This window comes from Amphimedon queenslandica, unplaced genomic scaffold (assembly GCF_000090795.2).
Source record: "Amphimedon queenslandica unplaced genomic scaffold, v1.1 AMPQUscaffold_13516, whole genome shotgun sequence".
In the NCBI taxonomy this organism is placed as follows: Eukaryota; Metazoa; Porifera; class Demospongiae; order Haplosclerida; family Niphatidae; genus Amphimedon; species Amphimedon queenslandica.
In genome coordinates, this window is record NW_003546248.1 from 651,561 (window position 1) to 669,618 (window position 18,058).

Genomic DNA, 18,058 nt, shown 5'->3' on the forward strand with positions numbered 1-18,058 from the left:
ACAACTGATGATGAAGGCAGTTACTCTTGCATTAATGAGTCTAACCCAGTAGAACTAAGTAAGTTACAAAAATAAGTATATATATAGTTATAAATAGACTATAGGTGTGATTATAATTACATTATATGTTTCTTTACTTTTGCAGCAGTAAAGCCTCAAATTACAGGGTCCCATTTCAGTGCAAAATTTCATGATAATGGTACTATTATTATACCATGTGGCTTAAAGATAGGCTCGATCACTGCTGCTAAAATAAAGTCGGGTTCTTTATATATAAAAGACATTGATAAACTTAAAGGAGAATTTATAAAAGAAAAAGAAGGAGAGTCTTATAATGTGTTCTTTGTAGCCAGCTCATCTGATTATGAATCCCTCTCAAATTCATACACCTACTTTTGCGGGATTTTACATACTGAATTTCAGAATCATGAGTTTTCTTTGAAAGGTAGGAGCATACATGCATAACCATTGCATACAGCATCTTATGCATATACTCCACTGCAGTGTATACTCATTTGTTTCTTCCACAGTTCCCCCCCGAGTGATAATACAAGGAGATGTTGATGATGGGGATAATGTCATATTGCGGTCCACTGGACAAAGCCTGAGTGTATCCTGCAATGCAAGTCATCCGGATGAAAACAGCACTAATACTGTAACAAAGAGCTGGAAGAAGGAGGGTGAACTCTTAAGTAATGATAGCAAGTTAGTTATAGCTCACCTGTCACCTCAAGACAGTGGTGTCTATACATGCTTTGCTTCATTTGAGGGCTTAGAATATAACAAATCATTCAATTTAACTGTAATTTCAGGTGAGTCCAAAACTGACATGTGAAGAAGCATTTACTCTATTGTCCATGCTTGCACATACATGTACATAGATGTATAGCATAGCATGGATGCCATTGAATGAAAATTCATTTTGAGTATAGTAGTAACACATTGCAAAGGAAGTGTGATTAATGAGTAGTGAGTCAGAATGAGTAAAAAAAACTCCACAATTTTAATAATGCAAATGATCAAGTAGAAATCATAATAATATAGGCTAGTACTCACTTTTTAGTGAGAAAATCCCCTTCCAACATGTCCGTGAATGAATTACTCTATTAGCAGTTGTCTTTAAGCCCTGCTTTGGCTAGCAAAGAATGTGTCACAGGCACTATTGTGTGGCTAACCGGTTTTTCTTGTTTTCAAAAGGTGAGAGGAGTAGCTGTCCTACTCCAGTTCATCGTATAGCCTTGAACTTTTTGCACTCTCACATCCCGTGTGATTTGGAGGGAAATAGGGGAACAACCCTACCATGCTAAAGCTGGCTACAGAGAGAGAGAGAGAAAGAAAGAAAGCCATTAGCTTGACTGACTTCCTCTCTTGCTTCTGCACATGTACATGCAGTGGAATGTTGGGAATGTGTAATTGAATGTGTAATTGATTGTGTAAACTGCTGATTTAAGTAGCTGATTTCATGACACTAATAACCTCATTACTTTATGCTCTTGAATAAATTTTCTCTTCTTTTACAGATTTGCCGTCACCATCTCCTTCAGCAACTGAGTCTCCTTCAACAACTGAATCAACAATGATAATTGATATATCAACAACATCACCAGCACATTCAGCACCGGAGGTAGGGGTTCACTCTAAATGAATTGTCTCACACGCCCACCTCACACACACCACACACACACACACGTATATACGAGACGAAGAGATAACAACTTCATAAAAAAGCAGCTGCCTGCATCTAAATTCCCCCTAATGTAGTGATAGTACATTCCACAATTAATTGTCTTAACCTAATCTGGATAGATTGAAAAATAAAGAACACACACACTGACTCTCTCTTATGATGACCAAAGGGCTCTGTGTGCATACAGATCTACATGCATAAATACCCATAAATGAAATGTGGTTTTAATGTGACTGTGAGAAATTTTATTCCAAGTTTTCTAACTCGTAATCATTGTTGCTACAACACTGAATCCCTGCTAAGAGTGTGACTCAGGTGATTTGAATAAGATAAAGATAGACTGTCATTCAGCTACATACTGCCCATGCACTGTTTGTATTTACTCATTGAGCATACTGTACACATCCTGACTCTAATTAGATTTAAGTACGTGACGAAAGCAAGTACAAAACATTAGCCTAATGATTTGTAATTGTGCTATAGTAAAGACTGTAAAGTGCATATCCTTTCTTTCTCCCATAGGTCACTTCAACTGGAACACCTTCACCAACAAGCGATACTAATAAAAGCGGAGTCTTCCAGAACCCATTGATGTATGCTATAATCATCATTGTCCTCTTGATAATTGTCATGGTCTTGTTAGCTGTCATGACTTTGTGCTACTTTCTCCACTGCTGCATGAAAAGAAAGAAACAAAATGAAAGTGAATCTGGTAGTAGCACAGGAGATGTAGAACTTCAAGCAAACCAGACTCAGGATTCATGTAGGCCATCTCTTACTCCCTCAGTGTCGAGCAGTGCCAATGATAGACTAACAATAGCTTCTAGCTCATGCTGTGACTCTTGTCGGTGTACTCCTTCAATTGCCCCTTCATCAATCAACCCAAACCAATCCGACCAATGCAGTCTAGGGCACAACCCCAAAAGCCACATGGGATCAGTCTCAAACAATCCCAGCCATTGCGCTAGCACTGCTACATGTACATGCTCATGTGCTCATTCTCACAACCTGGCTCCTCCATATTTTACAAGGCCACCAGTACATGGCCTCCATCCTTGTTCCCACACTCCTCTTCCTTCCCATCATGCTTTCATATCATTCAAACCAGCCAATCCTAGCATTAGCAATGACTCTGGTTATACGTGCAGTTTACATTATCCTCCATCGGAAACTGGGACTAGCAGAGGCTACCCTGATACTAGGACTGTCTGCTCTCATTGTACTAAGTCTTTTATAATCTCGACCGATAGTGGCTACCGTCCTATGAAAACCTCCTCTAGGTTACCCGGCTATAGCAGCTACAATGAAGGGACGTACAATGAAGGGACACATAATGAAGGGACGCTTTGTTAGGAAGGATTAGAGCATATTAGGGACCAATAGAAAACATAGTACACACATAACTTATTGTCAAGTGCATCAAAACCAGTGGCACGTCAACAACTCTGCTACTACCCACATACTCATTACAGAAACTTCCTTTTAAAAGTTTTTCTATACACACGATCTTTGATGTTGTTATCGTTATATTTTTTTAATGTTTTATTAAAGTTTTGATATTCCCAATGGGAGATATGGTTTGTGCAAAATTAGTTAATACAATTATTATCATTATTATTATTATTATTATTATTATTATTACTATTATTATGTAATTAAAATTTAATTGTTATCATACGTCAATGGGTATTGCAATCGATTCATCAAGTACATAATTAGCAGTAGTGGATAATCCATTGCTGCTCAAAGCATTCAATGCCAGCACATACTGTCCACTACTCCTCAATCTTCTATTGATAATTACAATTCTTTCCCCCTCGACTTCCTGTACCGGTGACGCCCACCTCTGAAACGAGGTATCGCCCACTTGGAAGCCAAGGGAAACTTCGTACGTAAGGGAAGAAGGAGATGAAAAGACATTACTCCATTCTAGAGTGAGTCTGTTGCTACCGGTCCAAGAGGCATTAAGGGGTATACCTATAAAAGATAAAGGGCACTAATATTTGCGTGGGTAGGATTATATGTGCGTGGGCTAGAGTGACAGTTATCATAGTGTATAGGAATGCATGATAAACAGGAAAAAGACCAAATACAGTAATATAGTAAAAATTAGGGCAGAGGCGTGAGTGGGGCAGTAAAATAATTAAATGAAAAGTCAATGACACAATGAAAGATTAGAGTATATGTACATGCACACGGGTGTAAGGTATAGCCTGTTTATTGGGCCAACAACTACATATGGGGCCTCCTCAATTTAGAGGTGCTTTTGTATAGATTGTATATACCAATTGGGACATTACAATAAGTCTATCCTCATTATAAAGGTGCTCTTATGTTAGTACCTTTATTCCAGACTGGAGGAGTAGGAACAATTGTAAAACTACCAGACAAAGGCTGGCTCCATAGTCCTTCAACAACAAATGCTCTTACTTGAACGTCATACTCAATATTGGCACTGATGTTCATGTCACTTAACGACAGCTGCTGGACTGGCCCCACATCACACCATCCCTCATCATCGCTCAGACCAGCGGCAGAATCACTCCTGATCATCCTAACTTGATATCTCAAAGGGAAATTGGATCCAAACCCACTCCAAATCAATAGCATTGAGTCAGTGGGTATATGACCAGATCTTGACTCATACTGGTATGAATCAGGGCTTGATATGATCAGTGATGCCAGCTGATGGGAGGGAGGGTTTTGCAATAATGTTATACCATCAGATATAAATGTTGAGGACTGCCCAGCATTATTAATACAGGATACAATGGAGTAGAGTCCTGTACCATGTGGCAATGAGAGAATGGTAGATACTGCTGAAGTGGAATGAGTGACATTAAAACTACTAATATCACTGAGCCCATGACTAGAACCTAATAATAATAATGATGATGATGATGATAATAAAGTAAAGGACTTAATATCACAATAAAATTATATACTTACTGCAATCAGGCTACTGTAGGTTACTAAATAAAGCTACAATTATACCTCCAATAACAGCTGTCTCATGCTACTGCATGCATCAAAGCTACCAATAGCAAATGCTTGAGTATAAATAATAAGAAAATTTATGCCCCTTGTTTGGATGACTCAGTGAACACTTACAAACGTAATTATACGCAACGAGGCCACATCCAATATACAAGGAAGCAATATTGGCTGATGATGTGATCACTAGAAGATCAATCGATTGTTAAGTCATCAGTGGAAGTTGCGGGTTCAACAATTACATGCACATGCAGAATATGTTGAATTATCACACACAAAAAACTATAAATGAATTCCCCTGCAATCAAAATAGATCTACTATATAATTATTATTATATTACCCAAACCATAAAACAGACAATTTTGGATTATTTTGACACAAAAATCAACGAGCGTAAAATTACACACACAAAACAGAACCCCTGCCAATATTAAACCACTTACCCAGACCCCACTGACAATGCTGAATTCCACTCTCACCATCAACCACATCAGACCAATCCACCCACACACTTGATGAAAGAGTATAATCAATATCAGGGCCACCAGTGACCAGGATCTCCTTAACCCCCGGACGAGTAAGAGACACTGGTGGCGACCGGTCAAGGATGATAGGAGGAGAGAGAAAGCGAGTGGTCAGGCCAGCAAAATTAGTGGCAATAACGGTAATATATATCGTCATACTAGCCTCAATGCTAGGTAGATATAAGTTGGGATATATTACAGGATCAAGTGGTGAGATGTATCTGTGTTCTTGTAACTGTATGCCAGTTGGGAACGTCCCAATGGCATACGTTATCTTTTGCATGCCACTCTGGGGATCAAAGACGTGTAGGAGAAGAGAGGATAAGGAGGAAGAGTGGGCCAAGTCATGAGCTTTGATAACTAATTGATCACTAATGGATGATAGTGACTGATGCTCAAGCATAATGTTATCAATAGTCAGTGGGCTGTTTTGGGAACATATCCTTAAATTAAAGACAGAACCCATAAGTTGATAATAACTGTATTGGACTCTACTCCAATATCTAATGATATCACTACTCCTGCTCCTGTTAGAATCAAGAGGTTGAGTGCTTAGTGCTTTACTGCACATTACATCTTCATTGTAGCTACATGGAACACTAAATGTTACCGTCTCTCCTTGTGTTACGAGTATGTAGAATGACAAGTAATAGTGGAGTGTTGGATCAGTAGTTATATCACGTGATATGCAGCCATTGAGTTCAATAGCAGCAGTGCCATCAGGAAGTGCAGCAGAATGTAAATCAGTAGAAGAAGAAATGAACGTAGCACTACCAGGATCTAATTCCCAACCTAGTCTAAGTAGACTATCAGTGATATTCAGGTTAGGTTCTTCTCCTAATGTTTCAAAGGATTCAGTTACTATGGGTACATATGAGGCATTGAAACTACCAGGAGGAGTAGAGTCAACTATGAAATGTGATGAATAGGTTATAGACGCTGCCCCAGCTCCACTGATAGCCTTTACAGAAACTCTATAGGTACTACCATCCTCCAGATCAAGGCCAGTTAGAGTAGGAGAGAGGTTGAGGCCTATACTAACATAGCTTGTAATGAGCTCATCCGGTTTAGCTATACCAACTTCAAATCCTCTTATAAATGACTGAGGATCGTGAAAACCGAGTAGCCTCAAAGATACGGCTGTTCTGTTAGAAATAGCCAACGTGCTATGATAAGGTGCTCCTTTATTAACAATAAAGACGCTACCTGACAACGGAGGAGAAGTATCAACACTAACACCATCAGAACCAGATAATGCATATACACCACTTGGAGTAATCCCTTGAACTATGACATAATATTTCCTATTATCTCTAAGCCTCAGGCTAGTAATGTTATAGGAAGTGACATTACCAACTAGAGTAAGTCTGTGGACATTATCAGATAATAGAGAATCACCCAGACCCACATAAAACAAGGTATGACTACCTGAATACCGTCTGCTAAAAACATTCATCCATTTTACAAGAAGGCTGCTCGTAACTTGAGTGTAATCTATTTCAATGCTTGAGTATTGGTTATACTCACCAACACGGTAGCCATTGAATACTATCGGATTAGTGCTGTCCACAAGGGCCCCCTCGGAGCTGAATATTGAGTAATGAGTATCATTGTACCAGACCCTTGCTCTGAATGAGTATGTATTTCCTTGAATCAGTGGGTAGCGAGGGCTCACGTCAAATATTGGCCTACCAGACCCCAGGGGGAGTGGAAACCAAATTGGTTCCGACGAAGAGTCAATAAGTCCAGACCCGGCCCCTTGAGAAGCCTCACCGATGCTCCATTCAACCCACTGGTACGACGGTGAGCTGGTCACTGGTCGTATATGGCCTGATAATACATCAGTGACAGTGGTAAAGAGTGGAGGGACATTGGCCGCTAGTTGAGAAGAGAGAGTGAGAGAGATCACATTCATATCAGGAGGCAAAGAAGAAGAATCCATTTCACGGCAGGTTGCATTAACTGGCCTATCACAATGATGTCCTCTTTCACTACAAGTGCAATGACCCTCGCAACTGACCACCGGGCAAGACTGAGAACGTAATAATTCTAAGTTACCGACTTCGTTACTGTCCCCGCCCACTTTAAAAGTACCCGTAACTACGTGACTTTGTCTACCAACCTCATTCACAGCCCATATCCACACGTGCAGTTCCTCGCTTAGACTCAGTGCTCGGGACAATTGAAGTGTTGACATGTACACTAGGTTCTCCATTGGATGTTCTCGTACTGTTAGAGGTGATGAAGGCCTAAAGAGATCACTCATGCCGTAGCCGGAACCGACGGTCGCCCAATATTCGGAAACCCCCGAGTGGCGGTCTGAAAACCCAGTAAAAGTTAGGTTTAAGAATGAGTAGTGGTCATGATTAATCCAACTCATCCCGTCCTCAATAGACCAAGGGAGAGGAGCAGAAGAGGACGTCCCCACGGCAAAATAACCATCAATAGGAGGGGATGAGTCAACCAGTACAAACCGGTTTGTAAAACCAGTCTGACAGAGCCCAGCCTGGTTGCACGCTCTGACCAGACCCCTCAGCCTGTCTCCATCTTTTAAATTCAAATTAGCTATCGTTGCATATTGAATATTATAGGTGTGGCTCTCATTAATGAGCTGATACGTGCCTTCGTGAGAGTAGAGTGTAAAGAAATACTGAGTGATTGACGTATAAGTATCAGTAAAATTCCAATCAAATCTCAATACAGAGCTAGTGTATTGAGACCCGCCTACTAACGACCCCGCCCACTCCACATTAATAACCGGCGTGCTAATCAGCGTGGGCGGTACATTACTTATAAAGACTCCAGGAGAGTGAGAGGTACTGGTCAAACCGGATCTACTGGTAATGACCAGTGTTACATATACCGTCCTATTGACTGGTAATAAATGAGACGAGAGGAACGGAGACGTGATTATCAGAGAGTTGATTGAAGCTGGTGCTTCCGTGGGTAGGAGATAAGTGGAATCATCAGGTGAAGTACCAACGGAATAGGAACAGTGGGAGAGTTTTGACTGGTAGCCAGTAGCAGTGTTCCAATTGACAATTAATGTATGTCTAGAGAATAGGAAACGGATACTGGTAAACAACATTTATACATTTTCACATTTTAAAAGTGGTTCTATATAGGGGGAAGTTATGCAAAGATTTCAATTCAAATCAAAACATTATGATAATGCGACTGCAACTACATTAATCAATTACATGTAATTAGTTGCTAATTAGGGATGGTATTTCAATTTTACCTTGACGGCTGGATCTGAAGGGAAGAACCAGGCAATCCGTGATGCAACACTGGAGTAATGGGAGGAATCACATCAACAAGGACACCATCAGAATGAGCAGTAGTGCAGCCAGAATAAAAACTACATCCACGGACACTGATATAATATAAACCACCTTGACGGTATGAATATCTAACAGTAGACTCTACAGAAAAGGATACACATACATACATCATACATGTTGATATTAAATAATGTGTATAACTGTATAAGGAATGTTATTACTATGAGTGCAATGATGTTGATACAAGCCAATCAGTTAAGATGTAGATAATTTGATAAAAGGGAAAGGAAGAGAGAGAAAGAAGGAAGAGAGTGAAACAAGGAAGAGAGAGAAAGAGAGATAAAGCACTGATAAGTGACCCCTACCTGTTACTAAACCAACATTACCAAATGGAATAACATCACCGCATCCTTGACAAGTACCAATGCTCCATTCATACCAACTCATGCTGGTATGAGGGTCTGAGAATGAGTTCCAGTGAGCCGATAAGTGGGTGTGGTTATAAGTATAGTCTAAGTCAAGGAATCCTGAGTCTGTGGGTCTTAGTCCATCAAACACACGAGAGGGGCAAGGAGGAGTGGAATCATAATAAATCAAACTTGATGAGCGGATGAGTGACAGTCCAGCATTATTTATAGCCTAGTAATAACAATAATAATAATAATGACAAAAAAATAATGATAATAATAACAACAATAATAATAATACTAATAAATTAATAAAAATAATTAATCAAGTTGCAATTTACTATAATAATAAGAGGAATAGAATTTTTAAATGAATGAGAAATGATATGCCATCAAACAATAAACTAATGCACACAAACATGAATATATATACTTACCAATACATTAAGTACAAGAGGCTGTCCATCCCCAAGTGAGACATTAATAAGAGATGACAGTGACACAGTACTGTTAGTACTAGTCCATGGTATGATATCACTGTGACCAGAAGCAGATCCAAGTGACCATTGTATGGCCCCAACGTTACTCTCAGGGTCTATTATGAGGTCCCAGTTTGGGCGGAGACCTTGTGTTGTGTTCAAGGGTATTGTATCTGGTGTCAGCCAGACGCGCCCAAAAGAGGGCGGGGTTGAATCAATAGTTAGTCCTTGTGAAGTAATGATTGTTTTACGACCAACTTGATCAGTGGCTGTAGAGGAAGGGAGAGTTAAATTAATGAAGAAGGCAAACTTTAAAAGTTCGTAAAAATTCAGAATTTGATCGGAATCAGCTCAAACTTTTAACACCACATTAGAACATGTATATGTATTAGAAAATGCTATAAAAATTGATAATTCTCTCCTTTTCATTTTTGGCAAAATTTGGCCAAAGTCCCTGTACTATAGTACAGGGACTTTGGCTCAGTTTTTGAGTAACTTAAAAAATTCGTAAAAAATCTAATTTTGATCGGAATCAACTCAAACTTTCTACACAACATAAGTACATGTATATGCATCAGATAAAGTTATAAAAATGAAGAATTCTCTCCTTGTCATTTTTGCCAAAATTTGGCCCGAGACCCTGTACTATAGTACAGGGACTTTGACCCGATTTTTGAGTAACTTAAAAAATTCGTTAAAAATCCAATTTTGATCGGAATCAACTCAAACTTGCTACACAACATAAGTACATGTATATGCATCAGATAAAGTTATAAAAATGAAGAATTCTCTCCTTGTCATTTTTGCCAAAATTTGGCCTGAGACTTTGACCTGATTTTTGAGCAACTTTAAAAATTTTTTTTAAATCCAATTTTGATTGGAATCAGCTTAAACTTTTAAGACAACATGAAAAAATGTATATGTATCACATTCGCTATTCATTGCTATTAGTACATTGTACCTCTGATGCTTGCATAGTAAGTTAATCCAGGAGTTAATGATAGACCAGACACTATGACACTTCTAGCCACACCCACTGACGTGTATCTAACAATATCTTGATGACCAGGACTAGTGCCTAAAATAATAATAATAATAATAATAATAATAATAATATCATTATTATAATATAAATTCCTTACCAATAGAATATTCATAATCCGAAACCCCATAAACAAAAGGCTCATTCCTATACTGCTCTATATCTTGGAACCAGTCCCAGACCAGTCTCAGCTCAGAAGTAGAAGACTGAGACCCATACTGATCGGAACAGGAATGAGCCCAGGAACTATAGATACCACTGACTCCTGGTCTACCCTCCTCCTGGCCGCTTCCAGAAGATACCGGCACTCTTTCCTCACTCTTCAGCTCAGGGAGTTCCTCAATAGAATGAACCGGAACAATTTGTACACACCCACCAGTGGGCGGAGTCAGATCAATAACGACACCATCACTACAGACAGTGGCTGTACGAGGGCCAGAGGGGGAGGGGCTGTAAGCGTCTTCTGCCAAACCACGAACACAAAAATAATAAACACGTCCATGACTTAGATCGAGACCAGACACAACGGCTCCATTATTAATCGTCTCGTTACAAGCAGTTGGGTAAGGCTCCTGGCAAGGAATGAAGGAACGAGTTTCAGAAATTGAGTACTGATAGGATTTAAAGCGTAGCTGGGGCCAAACGGCAGCTAGGGTATGGCCTGAGGGGGTGTGGTCAATATCGTAATAAGTGGTGACACTGAAATCTTGACTCATCCAGTCCTCAGCCGTAGGTATGAGAATATTAGTGTTTATGTCATACACAATGTATCCTGTTGGGGAAGCCCCTTCAATTATAGCAATTAACGATCGAGCACTTGAGCTCAGGCCAGCTCTGTTAAAAGCTCTGAGAATCACTGAGTAGGTCCATTGGTGGGAGGGGCTTGTTTCCAATGGAAACGAGAGACTAATATGCGTGACATTAGCTGCAACACGCTCCCAGTCTCTTACTAATCCTTTCTCTTCCTCTCTCTCTCCCTCTATACTCCACTCATAATAAGCTAATTCCGGATCAGCAAAACCACTCCAATTTACATTAAGGACACCATTACCATACTCAGCTATTAGCGGAGCCGTTGTGGGCGTGACTGGAGGTGTGGCCACATAAAACCCATCGGAAAACCTTGGCTCTAAGCAACCACTCTTAAAACAAGCTCTGACAGCCGTGAGGTACATCACACCATGTTCCAATTCACTCAATCTCATTCCATATTCATTAGGACCTGTATTAATGTAATCACTAACCAGCGACACATTCGAACTGTCATGCCCCAATACTCTAAATAATGCCCACTCATAATGAGACAAGTGGCTAGTAATGGCGTCGGGATAAAACCAGTGACAGGTTACGGCGGTACTGGACAACTGGTAGTCCTCGTCATACAGGTCTGACCAGCCGTCCCATATAAAAGCCAACTGATTATCAGTAGTCAGTGGAAGATACAAGAAACCATCAGATGTTTGGTTGACACTGCTAATCGAGTTATTAGCTACTAATAAAGAGTAATAACTAGATCCTGTTTCTAATAAAAGCCCGTTAAAAGTGTAGCTGTTACGGCCGAGAGGTACAGGTTTGAGTCCAGCCACGTCAGTTAGACCTGGCCGCGTTCCTAAAGCCACAAAAAACCGAGCATCTAAATGAGAGTCCTCTAGCCCTCTCCAAGAAACAGTAAGAGGAGGATCATCAGTAAATATAAGATCAATATCAATAGACTGAGGGAGGGAGTAGAAGGGGGCAGAGTCTACATGTTCGTATACAGAGAGACAGTCTTGAAGGGGCCACGGGACGATGAAGGGGTCTACTGGTACGTAGGTTGCTAGGTTACCAGTATTCGAGACCTTGAGAGTGACGTGGTACTGGTTGCCGGGGAGGAGGGAGTGAAGAGGTATGGTAATGCAGTAAGGAGTGAGGGGACAGGAGGGAGAGGGAGGAGGGAGGGAAGAAAAGGGAAGGACATCAGTACCATAAGGAAACCGACCTACACGTACATAATAATAATAACATTATTAAATTAGAATATTATAGAAATACAGAGAGAGAGAGAGAGAGAGAGAGAGAGAGTGAGTGAGAGAGAGAGAGAGAGAGAGAGAGAGGTACATGTACATGTGTGCATTTCCCTTACCAATAGCATATTCGTATCTATCCAATGTAAACAAGTCCTCCTTGTCATAGAAGCTATCCTCCTCCCAATAAATCAAATAGAACTCATTATCAAAGGTGGGCGGGGCTAGACTGATACTATCATTAATAATCGGAGGAGAGGTATCAATTATAACAGGACCAACCAGGACAGAGCTCGTGTGACCCGATAAATCAACTGCTTCAAGAGCAACGTAAAAACTAACTCCACTCATAAAAGTTTCTCCCTGTACAGTAAAGTGGGCGTGTCTTCCAGTACTTACTGTAGGAAGGATATCGGGCAGGCCAGATTGGTTGCTGGCCACACCTATCTGGTAGTCATAGATACCGTTTTCGTCAGTGACGACCCATGATATATTAAGAGCAGTATCCAACGGAGTGTAAATGATATCCTGGAATGGAACGGAGAGAGAGCAAAGAGAAGGAGGCACTAAGAATGGCAATGACCTAAAAGGAAAAATTAATCATTATTACATTAATACTGGTACCTCATAAAAAAAAAACAATAATAATAATAATAATAATTAATATAATAATAATAAAAAATGAGGACAATAAAAATAACAAAAACAATTAACATACATGTAAAATAAATAAAAATAAATAATATTAATTATTGCTATGCTTACTTGTTATACTTGATGGGTATCGTGTCCAATTGCTCACTATTAATTAATGCACTGTTATTAATACAGGTGGTATCGTATCCATCCACCAATGACCTCTCTCTATCAGCGTCAATAAACCACACCTCCCCACTATCCAACCGAACCAACCCCTCTCTAACCACGCCTCCTGGAATAACCACGCCCTCAAACCGAGGCCGGGCCTGATCGATAATAATGCCATCAGAACAAACAGGGCTTGATGGTAAGTAAGCTTTATTATAGGCAACTACTGTTGTATGATACACCCCAGGGGTAGAGGCAGTCCATATGACGCTGGTGCTATTGGTATTCAAAAGACTCATTCCGGTACCAGGGTATTGGAATGAGTTCTGAGGAGAGCAGCCCGAGGAGACTATGTACTGGTATAGTAAAATGTCTGTCTCTCTGTCAAAGAATCCACTCCAGTTTATACTGAAAGTCATTGATGATGTATAGTCAATATCAAGGAGGTTACGGTTAGCCGTCGTCTCGAATATGGAGCCGGTTAGGGGCGGGGTCAGATCAACTGTAAACTGTTGAGTCAGCGTCGTTGAGAGCTGGGCGTGGTTTGTTGCCGTGACGATGATGAGGTAGTCCGTGTCGTGTTTTGCTAGTGGAGAGGAGAGGAAGGAGGAGGAGGGAGGAGAGAAGGAGTAGGAGACTTTGTGACAATGACCAACGGAATCACATACACAATCTGAATCAACTAAACACGTCTCCTACAGAGAAAGAGGAGGAAGATAAAGTATTAAAAATAGAAGATTACATGTAAATACAATTACATGTATACATGTACATGTACACAATGTCCATTGTATTACTTACCCGTTCATAATTAGTAATAGGAATGTCTCCTCTCGCTATCGTTACTCCATTACTGACAATACTCCATTCTATCTCGTACAATCCACTGTGATCGTCACGGGCATTAAATAGAATTACAAGATCTTCCAGGGCCTGAGATCCGTAGAGTACCAACAACTCGTCAACCCCCTCTCTCATTAATCCCAGACCCCCTAGTACAGGGGGGCTGGAGTCAACGTGGACGAGAACCTTTTCGTGTGCTGGCGGATTCTCTTTAAAATCCCTTGCCTCAAACCAAATGCTCACCGATACCCCATCTTCTAAATCAGGGACACTGATTTCAACGGCACTTAGAGACAGATCGTCAGTTGGATTAAGGAAGGTAGCAGGTTGAGCTATCGCTCCAGGAGATGCTCCTCCCACCTCGTCAGTAAAGTAGGTATAGGCTAGAGACGTGATGCCCAGTGCGTTAGGTACCCCGGCAGTATCAGTGTCGTCATAAATTGAAGGGATAGGGGGAGTGTGGTTAGCAACCGGAGCCAACCAATTCGATGTCTTGAGATTCGTATTATAAAAGTGTCCGACTCCACTCACAGTGATGGGTACTGTTGTCGAGTTGTGCCAATAGCCGCTACCAGCAGGTCCTCTCGTCTCTGGAAAACCTCCAACGGCTATAAGAGGGAAAGAACTATCTTCAAGTAGTTCACTGTCGGCATCATAGACAATGATACGCCTCGTGTATTGATCATTGCCTGAATTATCAGTAATAATGAGGACAATAGAGTAAGGACCTTGATCAGGGAGTGAGTACTCTCTCCTATAACTGTTACTGCTGCCATCATGTACGATATCTTCAGTAAACGACGAAGAGGCTGCTTTATCCAATAGTTCGGTTCCAGAATCATAAACTAACTTGTAAATCTCAATTTCGTATTTTTGAACCCCGGCCGGATCGTCCCCCCACCCGCCCCAAAGGACCGAGAGGTCATCGTGAATAAGGCTCTCCCTTAGTGGTGAGCCTTGGTCCGTTAGACAAGTACGGGAGGGTACAACGGAACAGTGGACGGGAGGCCGAGTGTCAAGGAGCAGGAGGGAGTAAGGGGATATTGGTGATCCGGCATAATAATGGGTCACTGTGTCGTTAGTATCAAGGTTAGTGATATTGAGGTAGCCTCCATTACTGATAAAAGCCTCGAGTTTAATCCTAGAGGAAGAAATAAGAGGAAAATATAATTAAGAAGAGGCAGCCATTTTAAAAGCATGGTAGCACGTGTCAGTGGGCGTGGTCAATTATTAAAATATGCATCAAAAATTTTAAACTTTTTGGCATTTAAAAATAATAAAAATTGGAGATAATTTTGGAGCCTATTTTTTGAAAAAAAACCCATTAGTTGCAATAGTCAATGCTTTTCTCAAATAGCTCAATTAAAACCAAATTCTTACCAGTCACCATGCAGAAATGTGTGATTTAGTAATTGTGTAGCAGTGGCTGATCCAGTGCATGAGACCAGTGAAGATAAAGGAGCGTCCTGAGACACGTCAGCAGTAATACACTCATGCTCTGTCATACTTGCTGCATCAGTAGGATCTAAGACAAATAGAACAACAACCATATCATTCGGCTACAGTATAAATCATGAATAATATTGCAAAGAATGGAAATTCTATGCCTTCTAATGCATATATACTTGTTTAGCTTACAAGAGTCATGTCTATATACTGATACTATTATCATTGTTTGACTGATTCCAACAGCATACCCATCAACGTAAGCTGGTCTCAGTGGAGGAGGAGAGGGACCATTATATAAAGCTTCCCAGTTGCCAGTGAGACTGGTTGGATTGGTATTAATGTATGACACATTGGTATGATTGATAGAACAGGCTACTGGTGATGAGAGAGATGACACGGAAAATGAGCAACTCTCCAACTCAGGCCTTGCATCAACTAAAAGAATATGCATAATATAAAAGAAACTTGCAAGGTTCTTACTGTTTAGGCAATCAGGGCCCGAGAAACCTGCGGAACAATTACACGAGGTAGGGCCAACTGGACAGTCCCCTGGATAGCAGAAACCTCCCAACCAGGAGCAGTATGCTGTGCATTAAAAGTGAAAGAAAAGTAGTGAGCATATTTATTATAATAATGAGAATTTAGTTTATACCTTCACAAGATGTGTTGAGATTCCTATAAGCACTCTCTCCCAGGGCAGCTCCGTAATTTGACTCACACTCAAAGCAATATTGATCAGAATCAGTAGTACACCTTATATCAGCACAATTCTCAATATTAGTACACACTATAGAAAAAATAGGGTTACATTAGCCATGCAGAGCATGCATGATAGCAGTAATTCAATGTTGAACTATACAATATTATAATTTAGTATACATACATGTACAAGTTGGCTGTATCCCACTCCACAGTCCTGTATCTTGACAGGTTCTCTCATTGTCCCCACTGTAAAGGTAATATCCATTGTTGCATGTAAATCTCACAGTATCTGTGTAAAGGAAGCTGTCTCCTTCTCTCACAGCATTCTCTGGGATGCCTGGATCACCACAACTGACTAAAAAAGTACAAATTTATAACTGTAACTTATTTATAATGTAAAAAATGTACACTAAGCACTTTTTTGTTCTATAATGTAAAATGTAACACTGTATATGCTCAGACTGTTGGGTGACAACAGTTTCTCATCATTTGCCACTTGCATAGATCCAGTAGGTTCCGCCAAGTTACTGGCACTGGTTATGACAAGTGGTGAGAGGAGAATTAGTGATCATCATCGCACATTACACGCCAAGCAATGACAACATGACAGCAGCTCCTTTATCTACTGTGCAAACTTTACTGTTAGGCACTCGTGGGTTTGATGTGCAAAAAACCACGAAATGATATTCATGACATTATGTATTTACCTTGTATTTTGCACTGCTTGAATCTCCACCTTCGATCCCTAAATTAATTTTAAAATCATTATATTCACTACAGATCCATGCACTTGCCTATTAAATGCTGAGAAGAAGCTCGTCATTCCAGTCACGACTCTATCGCTTGTCGTCGTCCAGTTTAGATCACCTTCTAGGAGATTTTCCCAGTTCGAAGTGAGAGTGTGACAGTTTATTAATGTCGAATAGTTCCTGCTGCAACAGTACGGGCTCCATAAGCGGTCCTCATCTGATAAAGAATAAGCTGCACTAAAGCCTGACATGTAACTATTGCCTGGACATTCATAGTTTATGTCATTTCTTATCACATGAATTGGACTCTATTTTAAGAAATAAATAAAATTGCAATAAACATTATATATCTTAGTATGTACCTGGAGTATGCATTGCGAAGAAACATTGGCAACATTTCCTCCAGTTCCACAGGAAAATTCCCACCTCCTATCATTAACAGGATCACTATGATAAAAAATGAGAGAAATTAAGCATTTTATATCATAAATACATATTTATAAATCTAATTTTAAAAAATAAAGTTTGCCAGCAAAAATTGCAATGTTGCTTGAATAACTGTGTAAGTTTGATTCGAACGATAAATATATCATTTATGTAAAGGACAAGATTAATTTAATGCTGTATTATATTTACATGCATCCCTTGTTAACTTTTTTTTTAATTGCAGACTTTACTTACTCAAAAATGCTTGCAAGGCCTGTAACAGCCAGCCCTCCAGGGCACTGATAGTCAAATGATGATTGCAATGTATTCACAAACCCGCTCCATTCATGATTCCCCTGTGCAGAGCTCAGCTCAAGTAGCACCAGGGCAACCGAGATAAACAAACAAAAACAACCGCCTCTCATTTGCATATTCATTTGAAGTCCAGGAGAGGTGTTGTTGGACAGTACAAGTTTGTATCCTTGCTTTATTCCAGTATACTGATCTAGCAGAGTCTGCAATAGACGTCAGGGCTAGCAGTTCATCTGAGCATAGAGAAATAGAAGAAGAAAGACCGAGCCTGCTCAATAAAGCTTGCACAACACACCTCACTTTATTACTGCAGCTAAAGTGAATTCAACAAAGAGGGTGGAGCTGGTGT

General features: G+C 40.2%; 2 protein-coding genes across 2 annotated transcripts; one reads left to right on the forward strand and one right to left on the reverse strand.

Moving 5' to 3' along the window:
- Positions 1-469: 469 nt before the first annotated feature.
- Positions 470-3,069, forward strand: LOC109584558 (uncharacterized). Its single transcript, XM_020000335.1, has 3 exons — positions 470-812; positions 1,521-1,624; positions 2,210-3,069. Exons 1-3 carry the CDS (start codon positions 485-487, stop codon positions 3,038-3,040), a joined length of 1,263 nt encoding a protein of 420 aa, XP_019855894.1. The 5' UTR covers positions 470-484; the 3' UTR covers positions 3,041-3,069.
- A 169-nt stretch (positions 3,070-3,238) lies between these two features.
- Positions 3,239-18,026, reverse strand: LOC109584554 (uncharacterized). The gene is made up of 20 exons (XM_020000329.1): positions 17,653-18,026; positions 17,334-17,418; positions 17,017-17,279; positions 16,930-16,967; positions 16,404-16,577; positions 16,173-16,307; positions 16,001-16,105; positions 15,710-15,955; positions 15,452-15,596; positions 14,030-15,212; positions 13,187-13,923; positions 12,541-13,004; positions 10,519-12,396; positions 10,338-10,454; positions 9,335-9,645; positions 8,856-9,129; positions 8,448-8,631; positions 5,126-8,259; positions 4,030-4,563; positions 3,239-3,664 (listed from the first exon to the last, which is right to left on the reverse strand). Exons 1-20 carry the CDS (start codon positions 17,832-17,834, stop codon positions 3,360-3,362), a joined length of 10,494 nt encoding a protein of 3,497 aa, XP_019855888.1. The 5' UTR covers positions 17,835-18,026; the 3' UTR covers positions 3,239-3,359.
- Positions 18,027-18,058: the final 32 nt, after the last annotated feature.

What these genes read in the sequence shown, in the direction of transcription:
- LOC109584558 (XM_020000335.1), top strand. Translation starts at nt 485, where the DNA reads ATGCATATACTCCACTGCAGTGTATACTCATTTGTTTCTTCCACAGTT. An exon ending in CAATTTAACTGTAATTTCAG is followed by an intron (nt 813 to 1,520) that starts GTGAGTCCAAAA and finishes CTTCTTTTACAG; the next exon opens with ATTTGCCGTCACCATCTCCT. An exon ending in CAGCACATTCAGCACCGGAG is followed by an intron (nt 1,625 to 2,209) that starts GTAGGGGTTCAC and finishes TTTCTCCCATAG; the next exon opens with GTCACTTCAACTGGAACACC.
- LOC109584554 (XM_020000329.1), bottom strand. Translation starts at nt 17,834, where the DNA reads ATGAATATGCAAATGAGAGGCGGTTGTTTTTGTTTGTTTATCTCGGTT. An exon ending in AGTATATAGACATGACTCTT is followed by an intron (nt 15,597 to 15,709) that starts GTAAGCTAAACA and finishes TATTTGTCTTAG; the next exon opens with ATCCTACTGATGCAGCAAGT. An exon ending in TAATGTTGGTTTAGTAACAG is followed by an intron (nt 8,632 to 8,855) that starts GTAGGGGTCACT and finishes CCTTTTCTGTAG; the next exon opens with AGTCTACTGTTAGATATTCA.